Here is a 17,371-nt window from a genome sequence, read left to right as displayed (position 1 = left end):
CCCTGCACCCCCCTCACACACACTCAGCCCTCTGCCCTGACCCCTGAACCCTCCACATACCCCAGCCCTCTGCCCTGACCCCTGAACCCTCCACATACCCCAGCCTCCTACCCTGACCCCTGCACCCCCCCACCACCCCAGCCCTGACTCCGGCGCCCGGGCATACCCAGCCCCCCCTGCCCTGACTCCACCCCACACACATACCCAGCTCCCCCCACACCCCATGCCCTGACTCTTGCACCCCCCACATCCCCACCCCCACCCTGAGCACCAAACGGGAGCTCCTGCACACACACACACACACACACACCCCACATTCCCACCTGCACCCCTCGCACCAAATAGGAGCTGCCTAGGTAAGTGTTCCACACCCAAACCTCCTGCCCCAACCCTGAGCCCCCTCCTTCATTCTAGCTCCTGGCCAGACCCTGCACCCCAACCCCCAGCCTGCTCCTTCACTCCCAGCCCTGTTCTCAGCGCACTCCCACCCTCATCTCAGTGCAGAGAGAGGAAGAGAATGGCTAGAACCAGGGAGAAGGTACCTAGTCTATGTGGACAGGGCCGAGACCCCAGACTGGCAGCAGGCTGAATGGGGCCGGCAGCCGGGACCCTGGCTGGCAGGAGCTGGCGGACGGAACCCCAGACCGGCAGCGGGCTGAGGTCCCGGCCGCCAGCCCCGCTCAGCCCACTGCTTGTCTGGGGTTCTGGCTGCTGACCCCTTGCCAGCTGGGGTCCTGGCTGCAGGCCCCACTCAGCCTGCTGCTGGCCTAGGTGAACGGAAGCCCAGGACAGCAGCAGGCTGGCAGTGTAAAATCAGCATCTTAATTTAATTGTAAATGACGCTTCTTAAGCATTTTGAAAACCTTGTTTACATACGACAATAGTTTAATTATATAATATAGAGACTTCTAGAGAGAGACCTTCTAAAAAATGTTAAAATGTATTATTGGCATGCAAAACCTTAAATTAAAGTGAATAAATGAAGATTCGGTACACTACTTCTAAAAGGTTGCTGACTCCTGTTGCACAGTATATCTGACATCATTTATTTCATGTAAGTGCTATATTGTCATTATCTGAGCCTACGAGGTTTCGTATATGTAAAGACACGGTGGTTAAAATTTTCAAAATCACTTACGTGACTTAGGACACTATATCATTTAGGAGGCTAAGTCACATGACTTTAGGTGGCTCTTAGGAGCTTAAATCACTTAAGCACTTTTGAAAATTTTGCCATATATTTGTATTAACTAATACTTGAAAAATTAGTGGATCATAGAAACTTAAGCTCCAGTTCAACAAACCATCTCTGTTCAACAAAGCACTTAAGCACATTTTAAGTGCTTTGATGACTAGCAACAGATTTATATACCTGCTTATGTGCTTTGTTGAACTGGAGCCTTAATGAAGAATGTTGAATAATTACCTTCTTTATGCTATTGGTCTAATAAGAAATGTGAAAAGTACATATTTTTCATTGGACACTGTATGGCTGTAAAGGAAGTTGGCACTTCTTCAAGAACCATATGATTAAGATTAAGGGATTTTAGTGTATGTGGTCCCAGATTAGTTTAAACTGATATGAAAAGATAAATTACGTCATTCATATTTTTTTCCGGGTGGATCGTCAAGGCACAGAGTTAAGGTTATTTTATCTCTATATTTGGCACTGGTATGACCACTGCTGGAATACTGTGTCCAGTTCTGGTGCCCACAATCCAAGGATGTTGATAAATTGGAAAGGGTTCAGAAAAAAGCCATGGGAATGATTAAAGGATTAAAAAGCCTGGGTTACAACGATAGACTCAAGGAGTTCCATCTATTTAGCTTAACAAAGAGAAGGTTAAGGTGTGACTTGATTGTAATCTACAAATACCTACATGGGGAACAAATATTTAATAATGGGCTCTTCAGTCTAGCAGAGAAAGGCATAACACGATCCAATGGCTGGAAGTTGAAGTTAGACAAATTCAGACCGGAAGTAAGGTCTCAATTTTTAACAGTGAGAGTAATTAATCCTTGGAACGCTTTCCCAAGGATCATGGTGGATTCTCCATCACAGAAATTCTTAAAATCAAGACTGGATGTTTTTCTAAAAGACATGCTCTAGGAATAATTTTCAGGAAGTTCTGTGGCCTGTGTTACACATGGCATCCGACTAGATGATCAAAATTGACCCGTCTGGCCTTGGAATCTATGAAAGGCTGTATGAGTGCCTTAGCAGTGCATTTCTTTGCCTTCACATGTTTGGATCTCTTAAGATTAACTTTAACTTCTGAATTTCCTGGGTTCATAATGCTTGTTTCCGTGATAATTAAAACATTCTTATAATTTTTTCATCCTTAAATTATTGGTATGTACTGTTAAAAACCATATCAATTTAACCTAATATTCTGTCTGCGAATATTAATATTGGGCACTTGTAAAATGCCAAATATTTCATCCACAGATCTCAGTGCTTTACAAATCATTATTAACCCCATTTTACAGATAGGGAAACTGAGGTACAGAAAGGTTACGTGACTCGCCAAATTACACGAGTCAATCATAAATCTGGGAATTTAACCCAGGTCTTTTGACTTTCGGTGTGGTGTCCTATCTGCTTGATCACATAACCTCCCAGACCCATTCTGCAGGTGACCAGAGGTATCTAGAGAGAATCTTCAGAAGCAATGTACAGTACCTCTGCCTTTGATCTTGTCTTAAAAAAATCTCTTTCATATACTCCTTTCTCGCTGAAGACAGATGGACATAATAATGCATAAGCATTGGCTTCATCACCATAATTAGTTCTGTCACTGATGCGGCGAATACGAGGGGCAGGAATGTCTGAACGAATGGTTGGAACGCCGTATAATGGGTAACCTGTGGGGAAAAAAATCAATACATAATATAAAGAAATGAAAGAACTATGTTTGCAGCAGTAGCTCACACAGAAATAGCAGCTGTGTCATATAGTATTCCCCCAAACTAGGGAAGGGTGAACTACTTTGGATAAAATAAGAACTCACCTGAAATTCTGCCTGAAACTCAAGTCAAATCTTTTTTTATGAGGTTTTAAAAAAGAGATTTAATTTTCCTCCAACCCAGTTTTTACATGCTTCTACACTTCATAGTTTCAGCTTTAACCAGAAGCATAAGTGTTTAAATACTGTAAGGAAGGTTATTGTTGCTTTATTTCCAACCAAGCGAATTTTATTAGAAATATCAAAAAAACTGTTTCTCCTGAGACTTCCAGTATAATTTCTAGACCAAAGAGTTTTGATTAACATCCAAACTTTTGGGTGCTTATCCAAAATGAACCTCCAAACCTTAATCTTAAGCATATGAATCAAATTTGGTTTGATACTGTTGGATAAATTAGATTTAGGTAGTGGACTATTCTATGTAATTAGCACATTTGCCAATACTTTCTAAAATTTTTTGTCTTCACTAGCATTCACTGTACTTACAAGTTGCAGGGAGACCTCCTACAGTTGCATTGTACTGAGAAGAAGTTGTGCGATAATCAGCAAATACACGATCTGTTGGTCTTGTAAGAGTTTTTGGTGTCTTTTCTGAAGTTCCAGGTTCCTTTGGTACAAGATCTTCATCTTTCAACAGTGATCCATCATTTGTTTTTATTTCTGCATCTTCAGGTAGGAAAGGTTCAGAACCATCTGGCTTTTTCCCTATAAAACATGAAGGTTATAAAATAGCCAAAATTATTAGATGCACACAACATAGTAAATATTTTAAGTAGTAAAAACAGTGACTTAAATCTACATTATTATTGATTAGAAAATATTTAATATATAGATTACACATTTTCAAATGGTTCTGAGAGATTTTTAATCTCTCCTGCTTTACGGGATACATTTGCATAGCAAAATAAACTCTTCAAAAAATAAAAAGCCCTACTGTTCTGACTGAGATTTGCACCTGATAGGCTCTAATATTAACCCAGCTTTAAAAAGTGCTTATGATAAAATCAGAATCCCTGGACTTTTACAATCTCCAGTGTATCACTTCAAGGAAAAATAAAAACAAAACTTTCTCCAAGGATTTCTCCAGGTTGGAGGGAGGAGGGGAAGGAGAGAGAGGGAGATAAAAATATAATCTTTGGTGCAACCCGCTTAAATAATAAAGTGCACATATGTGAAAAAGGGAAAAACAACAACCGTTACTTCTCATGTCTGACAGATTAAAATTAAGTTATTGTAATTTACCTGGATATAGCACAATGAGGCAGTGGTGGTCATGGAACTATTCTCTTCTATAGAGGTACTTATACTGTGTTCATCATCATAGTTTCTGAGCACCATCCAATAGAGCATTAAGCAACATGACTACACATTTCTCACATATTATTTGTTCTCTCATGCTGCGTATGGCTCCCTGATTCTTTGCTCCAGCACAGTTTAGAACAGTGGTTCTCAACCAGGGGTATGTGTACATATGGGGGTACACAGAGGTCTTTGGGGAGTACATCAACTCATCTAGATATTTTTTTACAACAGGCTACGTAAAAAGCACTAGCAAAGTCAGTACAAACTAAAATTTCATACAATGACTTGTTTATACTGCTCTATATACTATACAGTGAAATGTAAGTACAGTATTTATATTCCCATTAATTTATTTTACAACTATATGGTAAAAATGAGAAAATGAGCAATTTTTCAGTAATAGTGTGGCTGTGACACTGTTGTATTTTTATGTCTGATTTTGTAAACCAGTAGTTTTTAAGTGAGGTGAAACTTCCGGGTACACAAGATAAATCAGACTCCTGATAAGGGTACAGTAGTCTGGAAAGGCTGAGAGCCACAGGCTTAGAGCAATCTGAGGGCTGTACAGAACACAAGCCATATGAGGGCAGCTGAAGTGCATTGTATAGGACACTCTGACTGCTTCCACACCACCACTCTTTTTCTGTCCCTGTGTTGACCAGAGACATCAAAGTGGAAGATGATGAGCCATCTACACTGTACTATGCAAACTGGGGAACTCCCAAGTAGGCGCTTGTGGGAAGTCCCAGGTTTAAAATGGAGCCAGTGGCGCCATGGAGCAAGGCCCATGCTCAGAAGGGGCCCTGTTCTGCTCTGCTTGCACTGTGCCCTGAGACCCCACCAGCCTGCTGGCTCTCCCCCACCCTGCCCACCACTTGCTCCTTTTGGCCTGCCGAGAACTCCTCTCCACCCCCTGGCCGGACCCCAGTGCATCTCTGGCTCTGGGCAGTCTCTGCTTCCCAACCCCTGTGGAGCCCCACCTGTCTCCCCAGAGCTGAGCCGCCTGGGGCTGGTGTAGAAGCCTGGTCAGTCTTTGTCAGTTTGGGGTGAGGTGGAACAGTGGTGGGGTGGGCTTGGCTGGGATCCTCCAGGCAAGCGGGTCCTGAGGGAGCCCGGCCAGGGCAGGCCCGGCCTGGCTGATCGTGCCACTCCTGAGGGGCTGGAGCGATTTCCCCACCCTGGGACCTGCCCTGGCTGCACTGCCGGCTCAGCCCGACAGACACAGTCACCTCCCAGTAGGGCCGGTGAGTGTGGCCAGGAGGCAGAGCGTGGGGGAGTGGGTCTCTGGGGGAGCCTGGGCGGGGGGACGCTGGGCTGTGAGGGGGTAGGGAAGATGTGTGTGTTGGAGCACTAGGGAGCGGGGAGGGTCTGTGTGGGGTGCTGGGCAGTTGTGGTGGGGCTGTGTGCAGGGGGGCGCTGTGCATTTGTGGAAGAGGTCTGGGGGGGGGCGCTGGGCATAGCGGGTCTGTGGTGCTCTGGCCATAGGGAGTTGCGGGGGTGTTCGTGTTGAAGGGGGGCTGTGTAGCACGACATGGGCCTGCCCCCGAGGGGAAGGGGCACGCTGGCAGCACAGGGCAGGGTGGGCCACTGTGCGTCTGACAATTGCCGGTTTGTAAATAGTGCCCTTGCACTGGGCTGGGCGGAGCAGGGCCTCCCCTGGCTGTTCCCTCGCTCTGGGGACTGACCTCCCTGAGCCATGCTCCATTGCCTCTATAGGGGCCCACAAACGGTTAATCTGGCCCTGCTTGTGGGTAGTTTGTGCTCTTTTTAGTTTGCTTGGGTAATATAAAGGGAGCTGAATGGACCAAAGATTCTAATATCTAAAGGACACATTGCCAGCTATCATAATTTCAAAACATGAAATTGTAGCAAGAGCTCACTGTTCAAATGGAAACATTACAGATGAATCCAGGTTTTTGCTAGCAAATGTAAACTTTTAACATTTTTCTTTAGCCATTTCCTTTTTGTTTTCCAATTTAACCCCCTTCCAAACTCTAGCAAATGGGGTTGGTAATTCCCAGTGGGGAATCCATTCATCCAAAACACAGATCAGAGGAGCCTCTTTGTAGCCATGCTCCACAATGTACTGGGGGCCTGGAAGCACTGTGTGGGCTTCCATATTCTACTCCTCCTGTGCAGTATGTGTTCTGCTTCAGTCAGGGCCTTTTCCAGTGGCTGAGGAACAGACAGGATTATCCCCTAAGTGCTTTCTAGTACTAAATCACATACCTTTTGTAATTATGTTTTTTTCAAATTCTTCAACAGACATTTTGTCTTTCCAGTTAAGAAAGTTTACAAACTCCAGATAGTCAATCAGACCATCTTTATCCAAATCACAGTAATCAAATAAAGCATCCAGGAGTTCCTCATCTAGATCGATATTTAGCTGAAAACAAGACTTCCTCAGTTCTTCTTTGTCTATCCTCCCATCTCCGTTCTGTGACAAATAACACACAACAGTTATAACCACAAACACTGCATAAGGGGTGTTCAAACTATGGCCCATGGTCCGGAAACAGACAATAGGTCATAAATATGTAGCCAATCATATAATTTAAGAATATTCAAATTGAATCTTGGACTCATAGACATGTATGATTGGGGAGGGACCACAAGAGGTGATCAAGTTGAACCCCCTGTGCTGAGGTAGGACTGATAAAAACCTAGACCACCCAAGACAAGTGTTTGTCCAACCTGTTCTTATAAACCTCCAGTGATGGGGATTCCACAACCTCTCTTGGAAGCCTCTACCAGAACTTAACTACCCTCAAAGTTAGTTTTTCCTAATATCTAACTTAAATCTACCTTGCTGCAGATTAAGCCCATTACTTCTTGTCCTACCTTCAGTGGACTTGGAAAACAATCAATCACCATCCTCTTTATAACAGCCCTTAACATATTTGAAGACTGTCATCAGGTCCCCTCTCAGTCTTCTATTCCTCAGACTAAACATGACAAGTTTTTTTAACCTGTCTTTATAGGTCAGGCTTCCTAAGCCTTTTATCATTTTTGTTCTTTTCCTTTCAACTCTCTCCAGTTTATCTACATCACTCCCAAAGACAGAATCCAAAAATCCATAGCAGTTTGGTAATTCACAACCTGAATTCACATGCATCAATGAAATAACTTTTTACTTAGATAATAAGGTAACTTGAAATTAAGGGCTAATGTCAATGTAACAGTGTACTGTGACAAGATGACAGTCTAATAATAAATGCTAAGGCAAAGATAAGATTTGGCATGCACAAGTTTACACCGCAGCAGAGCCACCATAATATTTCCATTGCAGGGGAGCGAGCCCCTCCTGCCCCACCCTAGTTCTGCCACCTGCACCACTCTACACATTTTGTTCAATTCTACAATATTATACAGCTCTCCTTCTGCACACACCCATTCACCAAACTACTCTGCCCCTCCCAACACTGTTAGTTGTGAATGGTTGTTGTAGCAGTTAGGTATGCTGGCAGATGGTAGTTTGGGAAAGTGGTTGCTGGAAGGCTGGTATCCTTAGCTGAGACAGAGTGTGACACATGGCTAGAAAGGGTTAAACATCCTGCAAAATAAATAACCTTCAAAATCAAAAGACATGTGGGGAGATAATGTTTGTGTTTTTGTGTATTTACATATATATGAGTAGGGTCAACAATGTAACCAATGGTCTCTGTCTATGCTATGTTCTGATAGTTCAGAGATCAAAAGAACATCCTAGCATTTAAATGAATTTTAAACATGGGATATCTCTGTATTCATCTCTCTTTGAAATGTACTGTGAATGGTGAAGGAACAAGCAAATTGCCTTATGTTAATTCGTAAGCGAAGTACTGGTGATGGACCTCCTTCAAAGTCATCCTAATTACCTTTTGTTCCCTGAGGAACTCCAATTTGTCAAAGAGAACATAACATTTTATAAAAAGTTTTACAGTAGTAGCCATGTTTCAGAGGAACAGCCGTGTTAGTCTGTATTCGCAAAAAGAAAAGGAGTACTTGTGGCACCTTAGAGACTAACCAATTTATTTGAGCATGAGCTTTCGTGAGCTACAGCTCACTTCATCAGATGCATACCGTGGAAACTGCAGCAGACTTTATATACACACAGAGAATATGAAACAATACCTCCTCCCACCCCACTGTCCTGCTGGTAATAGCTTATCTAAAGTGATCAACAGGTGGGCCATTTCCAGCACAAATCCAGGTTTTCTCACCCTCCATCCCCCCACACAAATTCACTCTCCTGCTGGTGCTAGCCCATCCAAAGTGACAACTCTTTACATAATCAAGTCGGGCTATTTCCTGCATAGATCCAGGTTTTCTCACATCCCCCCCACCCCCATACACACACAAACTCACTCTCCTGCTGGTAATAGCTCATCTAAACTGACCACTCTCCAAGTTTAAATCCAAGTTAAACCAGAACATCTGGGGGGGGGGGTAGGAAAAAACAAGAGGAAACAGGCTACCTTGCATAATGACTTAGCCACTCCCAGTCTCTATTTAAGCCTAAATTAATAGTATCCAATTTGCAAATGAATTCCAATTCAGCAGTTTCTCGCTGGAGTCTGGATTTGAAGTTTTTTTGTTTTAAGATAGCGACCTTCATGTCTGTGATTGCGTGACCAGAGAGATTGAAGTGTTCTCCGACTGGTTTATGAATGTTATAATTCTTGACATCTGATTTGTGTCCATTTATTCTTTTACGTAGAGACTGTCCAGTTTGACCAATGTACATGGCAGAGGGGCATTGCTGGCACATGATGGCATATATCACATTGGTGGATGTGCAGGTGAACGAGCCTCTGATAGTGTGGCTGATGTTATTAGGCCCTGTGATGGTGTCCCCTGAATAGATATGTGGGCACAATTGGCAACGGGCTTTGTTGCAAGGATAAGTTCCTGGGTTAGTGGTTCTGTTGTGTGGTATGTGGTTGTTGGTGAGTATTTGCTTCAGGTTGCAGGGCTGTCTGTAGGCAAGGACTGGCCTGTCTCCCAAGACTTGTGAGAGTGTTGGGTCATCCTTTAGGATAGGTTGTAGATCCTTAATAATGCGTTGGAGGGGTTTTAGTTGGGGGCTGAAGGTGACCGCTAGTGGCGTTCTGTTATTTTCTTTGTTAGGCCTGTCCTGTAGTAGGTAACTTCTGGGAACTCTTCTGGCTCTATCAATCTGTTTCTTTACTTCTGCAGGTGGGTATTGTAGTTGTAAGAAAGCTTGACAGAGATCTTGTAGGTGTTTGTCTCTGTCTGAGGGGTTGGAGCAAATGCGGTTGTATCGCAGAGCTTGGCTGTAGACGATGGATCGTGTGGTGTGGTCAGGGTGAAAGCTGGAGGCATGCAGGTAGGAATAGCGGTCAGTAGGTTTCCGGTATAGGGTGGTGTTTATGTGGCCATTGTTTATTAGCACTGTAGTGTCCAGGAAGTGGATCTCTTGTGTGGACTGGACCAGGCTGAGGTTGGTGGTGGGATGGAAATTGTTGAAATCATGGTGGAATTCCTCAAGGGCTTCTTTTCCATGGGTCCAGATGATGAAGATGTCATCAATATAGCGCAAGTAGAGTAGGGGCTTTAGGGGACGAGAGCTGAGGAAGCGTTGTTCTAAATCAGCCATAAAAATGTTGGCATACTGTGGGGCCATGCGGGTATCCATAGCAGTGCCGCTGATCTGAAGGTATACATTGTCCCCAAATGTGAAATAGTTATGGGTAAGGACAAAGTCACAAAGTTCAGCCACCAGGTTAGCCGTGACATTATCGGGGATAGTGTTCTTGACGGCTTGTAGTCCATCTTTGTGTGGAATGTTGGTGTAGAGGGCTTCTACATCCATAGTAGCCAGGATGGTGTTATCAGGAAGATCACCGATGGATTGAAGTTTCCTCAGGAAGTCAGTAGTGTCTCGAAGGTAGCTGGGAGTGCTGGTAGCGTAGGGCCTGAGGAGGGAGTCTACATAGCCAGACAATCCTGCTGTCAGGGTGCCAATGCCTGAGATGATGGGGCGCCCAGGATTTCCAGGTTTATGGATCTTCGGTAGTAGCCATGTTAGTCTGTATCCACAAAAAGAAAAGGAGGACTTGTGGCACCTTAGAGACTAACAAATTCATTCATCGGAATGAAGTGAGCTGTAGCTCACGAAAGCTTATGCTCAAATAAATTTGTTAGTCTCTAAGGTGCCACAAGTCCTCCTTTTCTTTTTATTGTATAAAAGATCCCTTGGGTCCTGATTTTGTCATCTCACATCTGCTTAAGGTTCATTGGGGGAAGTTTGAGTTGCAAAATTGAGGTCCCAGATATGCTGATACTCCCTGAATATGATATTTGGACATTAGACTATAACCTGTGAACTATTTCTGAAAGAACTCGTTGCAACTACAAAGCTCACCATCTTTATTATGAATATGAACCTCAATGAATTGAACACGTCTGTATGTATAATGATCTTTTAACCATATTCTCTCTCTTTTGTTTTTTAATAAATATTAGTTTAGTTAATAAGAATTGGCTGTTGCGTGTATTTGGGTATGATCTGAAATATTCAATAACCTTGGAGGTAATGTCTGATCCTTTGGGATTGGTAGAACCTTTTCTTTTATATGATGAAATAAGATTTTCAGGAATCTTCATCTTATTTGATATAGGTACCTGGATGGAGGCCTGTGGCTGGATCACTTTAAGGGAACTGTGTTGTTTGGACTTCTGAGTAACAAGTGAGGTAATAAAGAAGCTGTTTTATGCTGGCTTTGTAAATCTAAGTATTGGAATATCCACCAGCTTTTGGGGGATTGTCTGCCCCATTCTTTGCAGTTCACCCTAATTGAGTGATCTTAGCTGCCCCCCCGGGACCCCGGTCACACAGAGTTATGGTTGTGGTATGTGATTCGTGGTGTATGGTAGTTTTATTAATAGTAAGGTGTGAACCTGTGGGTGCAGGAGCAGAGAGTAGGTACTGTTAGGTGGCTTAACTTTTCGTTTCCTAACTCTTGTGGTTTTGTGTAAGGTATGTTATATGAGCAGCAACCTTAATTAATTAAGTTTGTGTGTATTCATTTTCTCTGTTTTTTTTTTTTTTTTTTTTCAAATCGAAAGTAGGGGTAGGTTAGGTACTTTGCTTGGGAGTGAGGGACACTGGGTGTTGGTAGAAGCATAGCTGATGCTGGTGAAGTGGAAGCAATGTTTCCCAGTGAATACAGCACTGGACTGAGAAGTAGGAGACCTAGGTTTTATTCCTGGCGCTACCACTGGCCTGCTGCAACACCTTGGCAAGTCACTTTGCTGCTCTGTGCCTCTGTTTCTCCAACTTTGAAATAGGAATAATGATCCTTACCTCATTTGTAAAGTGCTTTGAAATCTACTGACAAAAAGTGATATAGGAATTATTATCATCCTTTTTAGATTTTCTGTATATAAAATCTTTGTCCTTAGCTGCATGTGAAATATTATGTCAGCAGCTGCATATAAAACCTTCTCCATTGTAGAATAAAATTTGCCAAAAAAGTGTAGCTGTTGCCAGAGATGTGTCCTATGCAGAAGATATTATGTTAAAAATAGAGACAATTTTGCCAATGCATAAGATTTTATGTTAGCTGCCTGAAGTTCTTCTTTATGATGAATAATGACAAAAATTGTTGATCCTCAAAAATTATTTTAACTACCCATTGTATAAGATTTACTGAAAATTCAACTTTATAGTATGTTTGTGTGTTATATAATATTATTTTAAAGATACATAACAACAAAAAAGTGAGATTTCCCCAGATAAATTACAGACAGAGCCAATTTCAAACAGATTCTATTAAAAACGTCTGAAAAGAAACAAAAAAAATTACACAGAAAATTCAAAGGGCATAAAACTAATATGAAAGCTTCACACAGAAAGATCACCTACAAGTACAGAAAAACAGAAATGTATGCTCTATTTTAATTCCGTTTCAGAATGCAACCTCAACTTTAGAGTTGCAACCAACACTTCTGCAATAAAACCTACATACCATGCCACACCTTTGCGTATAGAGTGCATAGTAGAAAGGTTTGTCTCTCATGTTGTCCTATCATATTTTCAACTTATATTTAATTTTCATTACTATTCTATATACACTCATGGACACATCCATAACCTTGGAAAGTTAATATGTATCACACACACATATTATGCACACAAATTATGTGTATGTAAATTTGTATTCTCTCAGAACACTGACCTTGTCGTAATGCCTGAATGCTTCTAGTAATGTGCCAAAATTGTGGTAGTTAGCTTTCTTCAAATTCTGCCGAATTGCAGTGAAGACAGCTCTCTCTCTGTCTTTACCACGGAGAAACTCACTCGGAACCTTATTGTGAAGAAGATCACCAACTCCTACAAAATAAATAAACTCCTGTTGAGTTACACATTTATAGTAAGCTAAATTTTTCAAAAATGGATTCTAATTTTGGGGACCTCTTCTGATGTATGCTCAACTTGAGACTCCAAGGGCCTGATTTTCAGCGTTGCTGAGCACCCACAACTCTGTTTGATCCATCTAATTGCAAATGGGAAGACAGCTGGCCCTCAAGATGCTCTCCTTATTTACATGTGGTCCATGCCATGAAAAGGTTTGTATATTCCTGAGCTAGACTCTCACAACTCTATCTAGAACCTCCAAAAACTCCTAAAAAAGAGATGAGCATTACATGCTCTGAAAGTTAATAGATTCAGGAGAAGTTGCACAAATTGCCAGTGTCAAGGGACATATACTATGGATGCCCTATCTCTAGCCCATTCTGTTCCAAAGGGGCAAAAATATTTTTAAGAACTATGGAAAATTCAACACAGTATTCCAGATGAGGATGTACCATTAATTTTTATAATTGCATCATAATATTTTCTGTATTATTCTCCATCCCATTCCTTAGGCATCCTAGAATTTGTTTGCTTTCTTGACCACTGCTGAACATGGAGCACAGGTTTTCAATGAGCTGTCCACAGTGATACTCAAGTCATTTTCCTAAGTTGATAAAGAAATTTAGAATCCATTATTATGTATGAGTTGTTCAAATTATCCCTCCAAATATCCATTACTTTCCATTTGCCAAGACTGAATTTCATTGGCCATGGTATTGCCCTGTAATTTAGCTTGTTTAGGTCCCTCTGAAGTTCCTCATAATACAAACACACTACAAACACTTATGCACTTGACTTCAGTGGACTACTCAAGGTAGTGAAGTTAAGCTTGTGATTAAGTGTTTGCAAAACTGGGGCCAATATTCTCTGTCCTTGACTATTTTAAATAATTGTGTGTTGTTTGAAAATGTTGCCACTTCAATGCTCCCCCCCTTTTCCAGATCTTTAATAAATATATTAAAACAACACCAGTTTTAGTATGGAATTTTGAAGCACCTTGCTGTTAACTTTTTGCCATGACAAAAATTGTTTTCTCTCTCTTAGCTATTTTTTGATCCATGACAATACCTTGCCCCTCACACCATGACAACTTAGTTTCTTTAATATACTCTTTTGAGGGAAAGGAGTACTTGTGGCACCTTAGAGACTAACCAATTTATTTGAGCATGAGCTTTCGTGAGCTACAGCTCACTTCATCAGATGCATACCGTGGAAACTGCAGCAGACTTTATATATACACAGAGAATATGAAACAATACCTCCTCCCACCCCACTGTCCTGCTGGTAATAGCTTATCTAAAGTGATCAACAGGTGGGCCATTTCCAGCACAAATCCAGGTTTTGAAAACCTGGATTTGTGCTGGAAATGGCCCACCTGTTGATCACTTTAGATAAGCTATTACCAGCAGGACAGTGGGGTGGGAGGAGGTATTGTTTCATATTCTCTGTGTATATATAAAGTCTGCTGCAGTTTCCACGGTATGCATCTGATGAAGTGAGCTGTAGCTCACGAAAGCTCATGCTCAAATAAATTGGTTAGTCTCTAAGGTGCCACAAGTACTCCTTTTCTTTTTGCGAATACAGACTAACACGGCTGTTCCTCTGAAACCTGTCTTTTGAGGGACTTTGCCAAAGGCCTTTTGAAAATCCAAATAAATTATGTTAATCCGTTCTCCTTTTTTTCACTGTTTTATTAACATGTTCAAAGAATTCTAATACATTAGTGAGGCACAATTTTCCTTTGCAGAAGCTGCACAAAAGTATCATTTCAACCAATTACCAGGTACAGAAGTAAAGCTTATAGGTCTGTAAGCTGTTGAATAATCTTTAGCACCCCTTTAAATTACAATATGACATTTGCTACCCTCCACTTCTCCAGCAGAATAGCTGCTTTTAATGAGAGTGCATATTTTTGCTAGCAGCTTAGAAACTCATTCTTTATTTTGTTCAGCATTCTTAAATGTATACCATCTGGGGCTTGTTGCTTTTCAATTTACCTGTCTCATCCAGCACCTCTTCCTTTGACCCCTCAAATACTAATAATACCTCATTTTTATTACCAGAAAAAAAGCAGGTCCAAGGTAGGAATCTTCCCTACATCTTCTGGGGTGGAGACTGATGAACAGAAATCCATTATTTTTTAGTAATGTCTTATTTTTCTTAATTGCTTCCTTAATTGCTCCATGGGTGATCCAAAGGATAAAACGGTTATTTACATTCTCATAACAGTTGTTCTTCGAGATGTGTTGCTCACGTCCCTTCCACATTAGGTGCGTGCGCGCCGCGTGCACGAGTGCCGGAAACTTTTTCCCTTAGCGGCTCCCGTCGGGCCAGCGGGGCCCCCCGAGTGGCGCCACTGCGCCATGCATATCTACCCCCGCCGGCCCGACCCCCTCCAGTTCCTTCTTGCCGGCGTCTCCGACAGAGGGGTAGGAGGGTGGGTGGTGGAATGGACGTGAACAACCCATCTCGAAGAACAACAGTTACGAGAAGGTAAGTAACCGTTTTTTCTTCAAGTGCTTGTTCACGTCCATTCCACATTAGGTGAATCACAAGCTTACCTCTGGAGGAGGGTAGAAGCCACGGAAGAACTGCTCGGAGGACCGCTCTGCCAACCGCCACGTCCTCTCTGGCCTGCTGGCTGACCGCACAGTGGGTCGTGAAGGTGTGCACCGAGGACCAGGTGGCTGCTCTGCAGATCTCCTGGATCGGGACCTGTGCCAGGAACGCCATGTAAGTCGCTTGCGCCCTGGTCGAGTGGGCCGTGACTGCCGGGGCTGGAACACCTGCGAGCTCGTAGCACGCTTGGATGCAGCTTGTAATCCAAGACGAAATCCGCTGCGCCGACACTGGGAGGCCTTTCATCCTCTCGGCTACAGCCACAAACAGCTGCGCGGATTTGCGAAAGGGCTTGGTGCGCTCCAGATAGAACGCCAGGACTTGACGCACATGCAGGGAGTGCAAGCTGCGGTGAGTTGGGTCTGTATGGGGTTTCGGGAAGAACACTGGCAGACAAATGTCCTGGCCCAAATGGAATTGGGAGACCACCTTAGGGAGGAACTTAGGGTGCGGCCGGAGCTGCACCTTGTCCTTGTGAAATACTGTATATGGTGGCTCAGAGGTGAGGGCCCTCAGTTCAGACACCCTTCTGGCCGAGGTAATGGCAACCAGAAATGCCACCCTCCAGGAAAGAGAGATCAGGAAGCAAGGGGCTCGAAAGGGGGTCCCATGAGTTTAGAGAGGACCGGGTTAAGGTTCCATGGAGGGACGGGGGGGCGGGAGTACGGAAACACCCTCTCTAACCCTTTAAGGAACCATCCCACCATTGGGTGGGAAAACACTGGGCCCCCCAAGAACCCCGGATGGAAGGTGGAGATGGCAAACAGGTGTACTCTGAGTGAGGATGGAGCTAGCCCTTGCTGCTTGAGGTGCAGAAGGTACTCCACGGTGGCCTGCACCAGGGCCTGGCACAGCTGCACCTGTTGGGGTTCACACCAACACGAGAACCTTTTCCACTTGGCCATATAGTTCGCCCTGGTAGAAGGCTTTCTACTGCCAAGCAGAATCTGCTGCACGGGAAGGGAGCACTGGCTTTCCAGGGCGTTTAGCTACAGAGCCTACACGCTGTCAGGTGCAGTGACTGTAGGTCGGGGGGGAGAAGCCGCCTACTGTCCTGCGTAATGAAGTCCTGATGTAGGGGCAGGACTACTGGTGCCTCCACCGACAACTCTAGGAGCGATATGTACCAGTGCTGGCGGGCCCAGGCTGGGGCGATGAGGATCACTGCTGCCCTGTCCCTGCGCACCTTGAGTAGGACCTTGTGCACGAAGGAGAGCGGGGGGAAGGCATACATCAAGCCCCCTCTCCACGGGATTGCAAACGCATCCGCAAGTAAGCCCAGGCTGCGGCCCTGGAACGAGCAGAACCGCAGGCACTGGGTGTTGGCCCTGGTGGCAAACAGGTCTACCCAGGGAAACCCCCACCTGTGGAAGAGCGAAAGCACGACGTCCGCCTTGAGTGTCCACTCGTGCATGCGGTACGACCTGCTGAGGGAGTCCACCAGCTCATTTCGTACCCCCGGGAGATAGGACGCCTCGAGGTGAATTGCATGGGCTATGCAAAGGTCCCAGAGGAAGAAAGCCTCGCGACAGAGTGGTGAGGAACGAGCCCCACCCTGTTTGTTTATCTAAAACATGGCAGTAGTGTTGTCTGTCAGAACTGTCACGCTGTGACCTCTCAGAGTGGCATGAAAGATCTGGCAGGTGAAACAAACCGTCCTGAGCTCCTTCACATTGATATGGAGCGACCGCTCTACTCCGGACTACAACCCCTGTGTCATGAGGTCCCCCAGGTGAGCCCGCCATCCGTGGTCTGACGTGTCCATCACCAGCGTCAGGTCCGGTTGTGGGGCGGAAAAGGGGATGCCTTCGCAAACCACAGGCTGGGACTGCCACCACAGCAGGGAGTCCAAGCACGTCCCTGGGGGCTGCCACGACCAAGTCCAGGGGGTCCCTGCCTCGGTGGTACACCTGAGCGAGCCACACCTGCAGAGTCCTGAGTCTCAGTCTGGCACGCCTGACCACGTGCGTGCATGCTGCCATGTGGCCCAGCAGCCACAGGCAGCACCTGGCTGTTGTCGTTGGAAACTGGCACAGGGAGGCCACCGCTTGCTGGATCGCCCAGAATCGGGATACTGGAAGGTTTTCCCTGGCCTGCACCGCGTCCAGGACCGCCCCTATGA

At 44.3% G+C, this 17,371-nt stretch overlaps 1 protein-coding gene across 2 annotated transcripts in view; it reads right to left on the bottom strand.

Annotated features, from left to right (window-relative positions):
• Nucleotides 1-17,371, bottom strand: part of EFHB (EF-hand domain family member B) — a 46,277-nt gene that overhangs the window by 13,846 nt on the left and 15,060 nt on the right. For both annotated transcript variants that reach the window (XR_007354995.2, XM_048838556.2), the window contains exons 9-12: nt 12,452-12,606; nt 6,498-6,705; nt 3,453-3,671; nt 2,684-2,865 (exon numbers count right to left, since the gene is read on the bottom strand). Coding sequence is in view for 1 of the 2 variants with exons in the window: in XM_048838556.2 (XP_048694513.2) it covers nt 2,684-2,865; nt 3,453-3,671; nt 6,498-6,705; nt 12,452-12,606 (764 nt within the window). In the remaining variant the exon portion in view is untranslated. The remainder of the gene's footprint in view (nt 1-2,683; nt 2,866-3,452; nt 3,672-6,497; nt 6,706-12,451; nt 12,607-17,371) is intronic.

This window comes from Caretta caretta, chromosome 2 (assembly GCF_965140235.1).
Source record: "Caretta caretta isolate rCarCar2 chromosome 2, rCarCar1.hap1, whole genome shotgun sequence".
NCBI lineage: Eukaryota > Metazoa > Chordata > Testudines > Cheloniidae > Caretta > Caretta caretta.
This window is presented reverse-complemented; position numbering and strand designations above follow the sequence as displayed.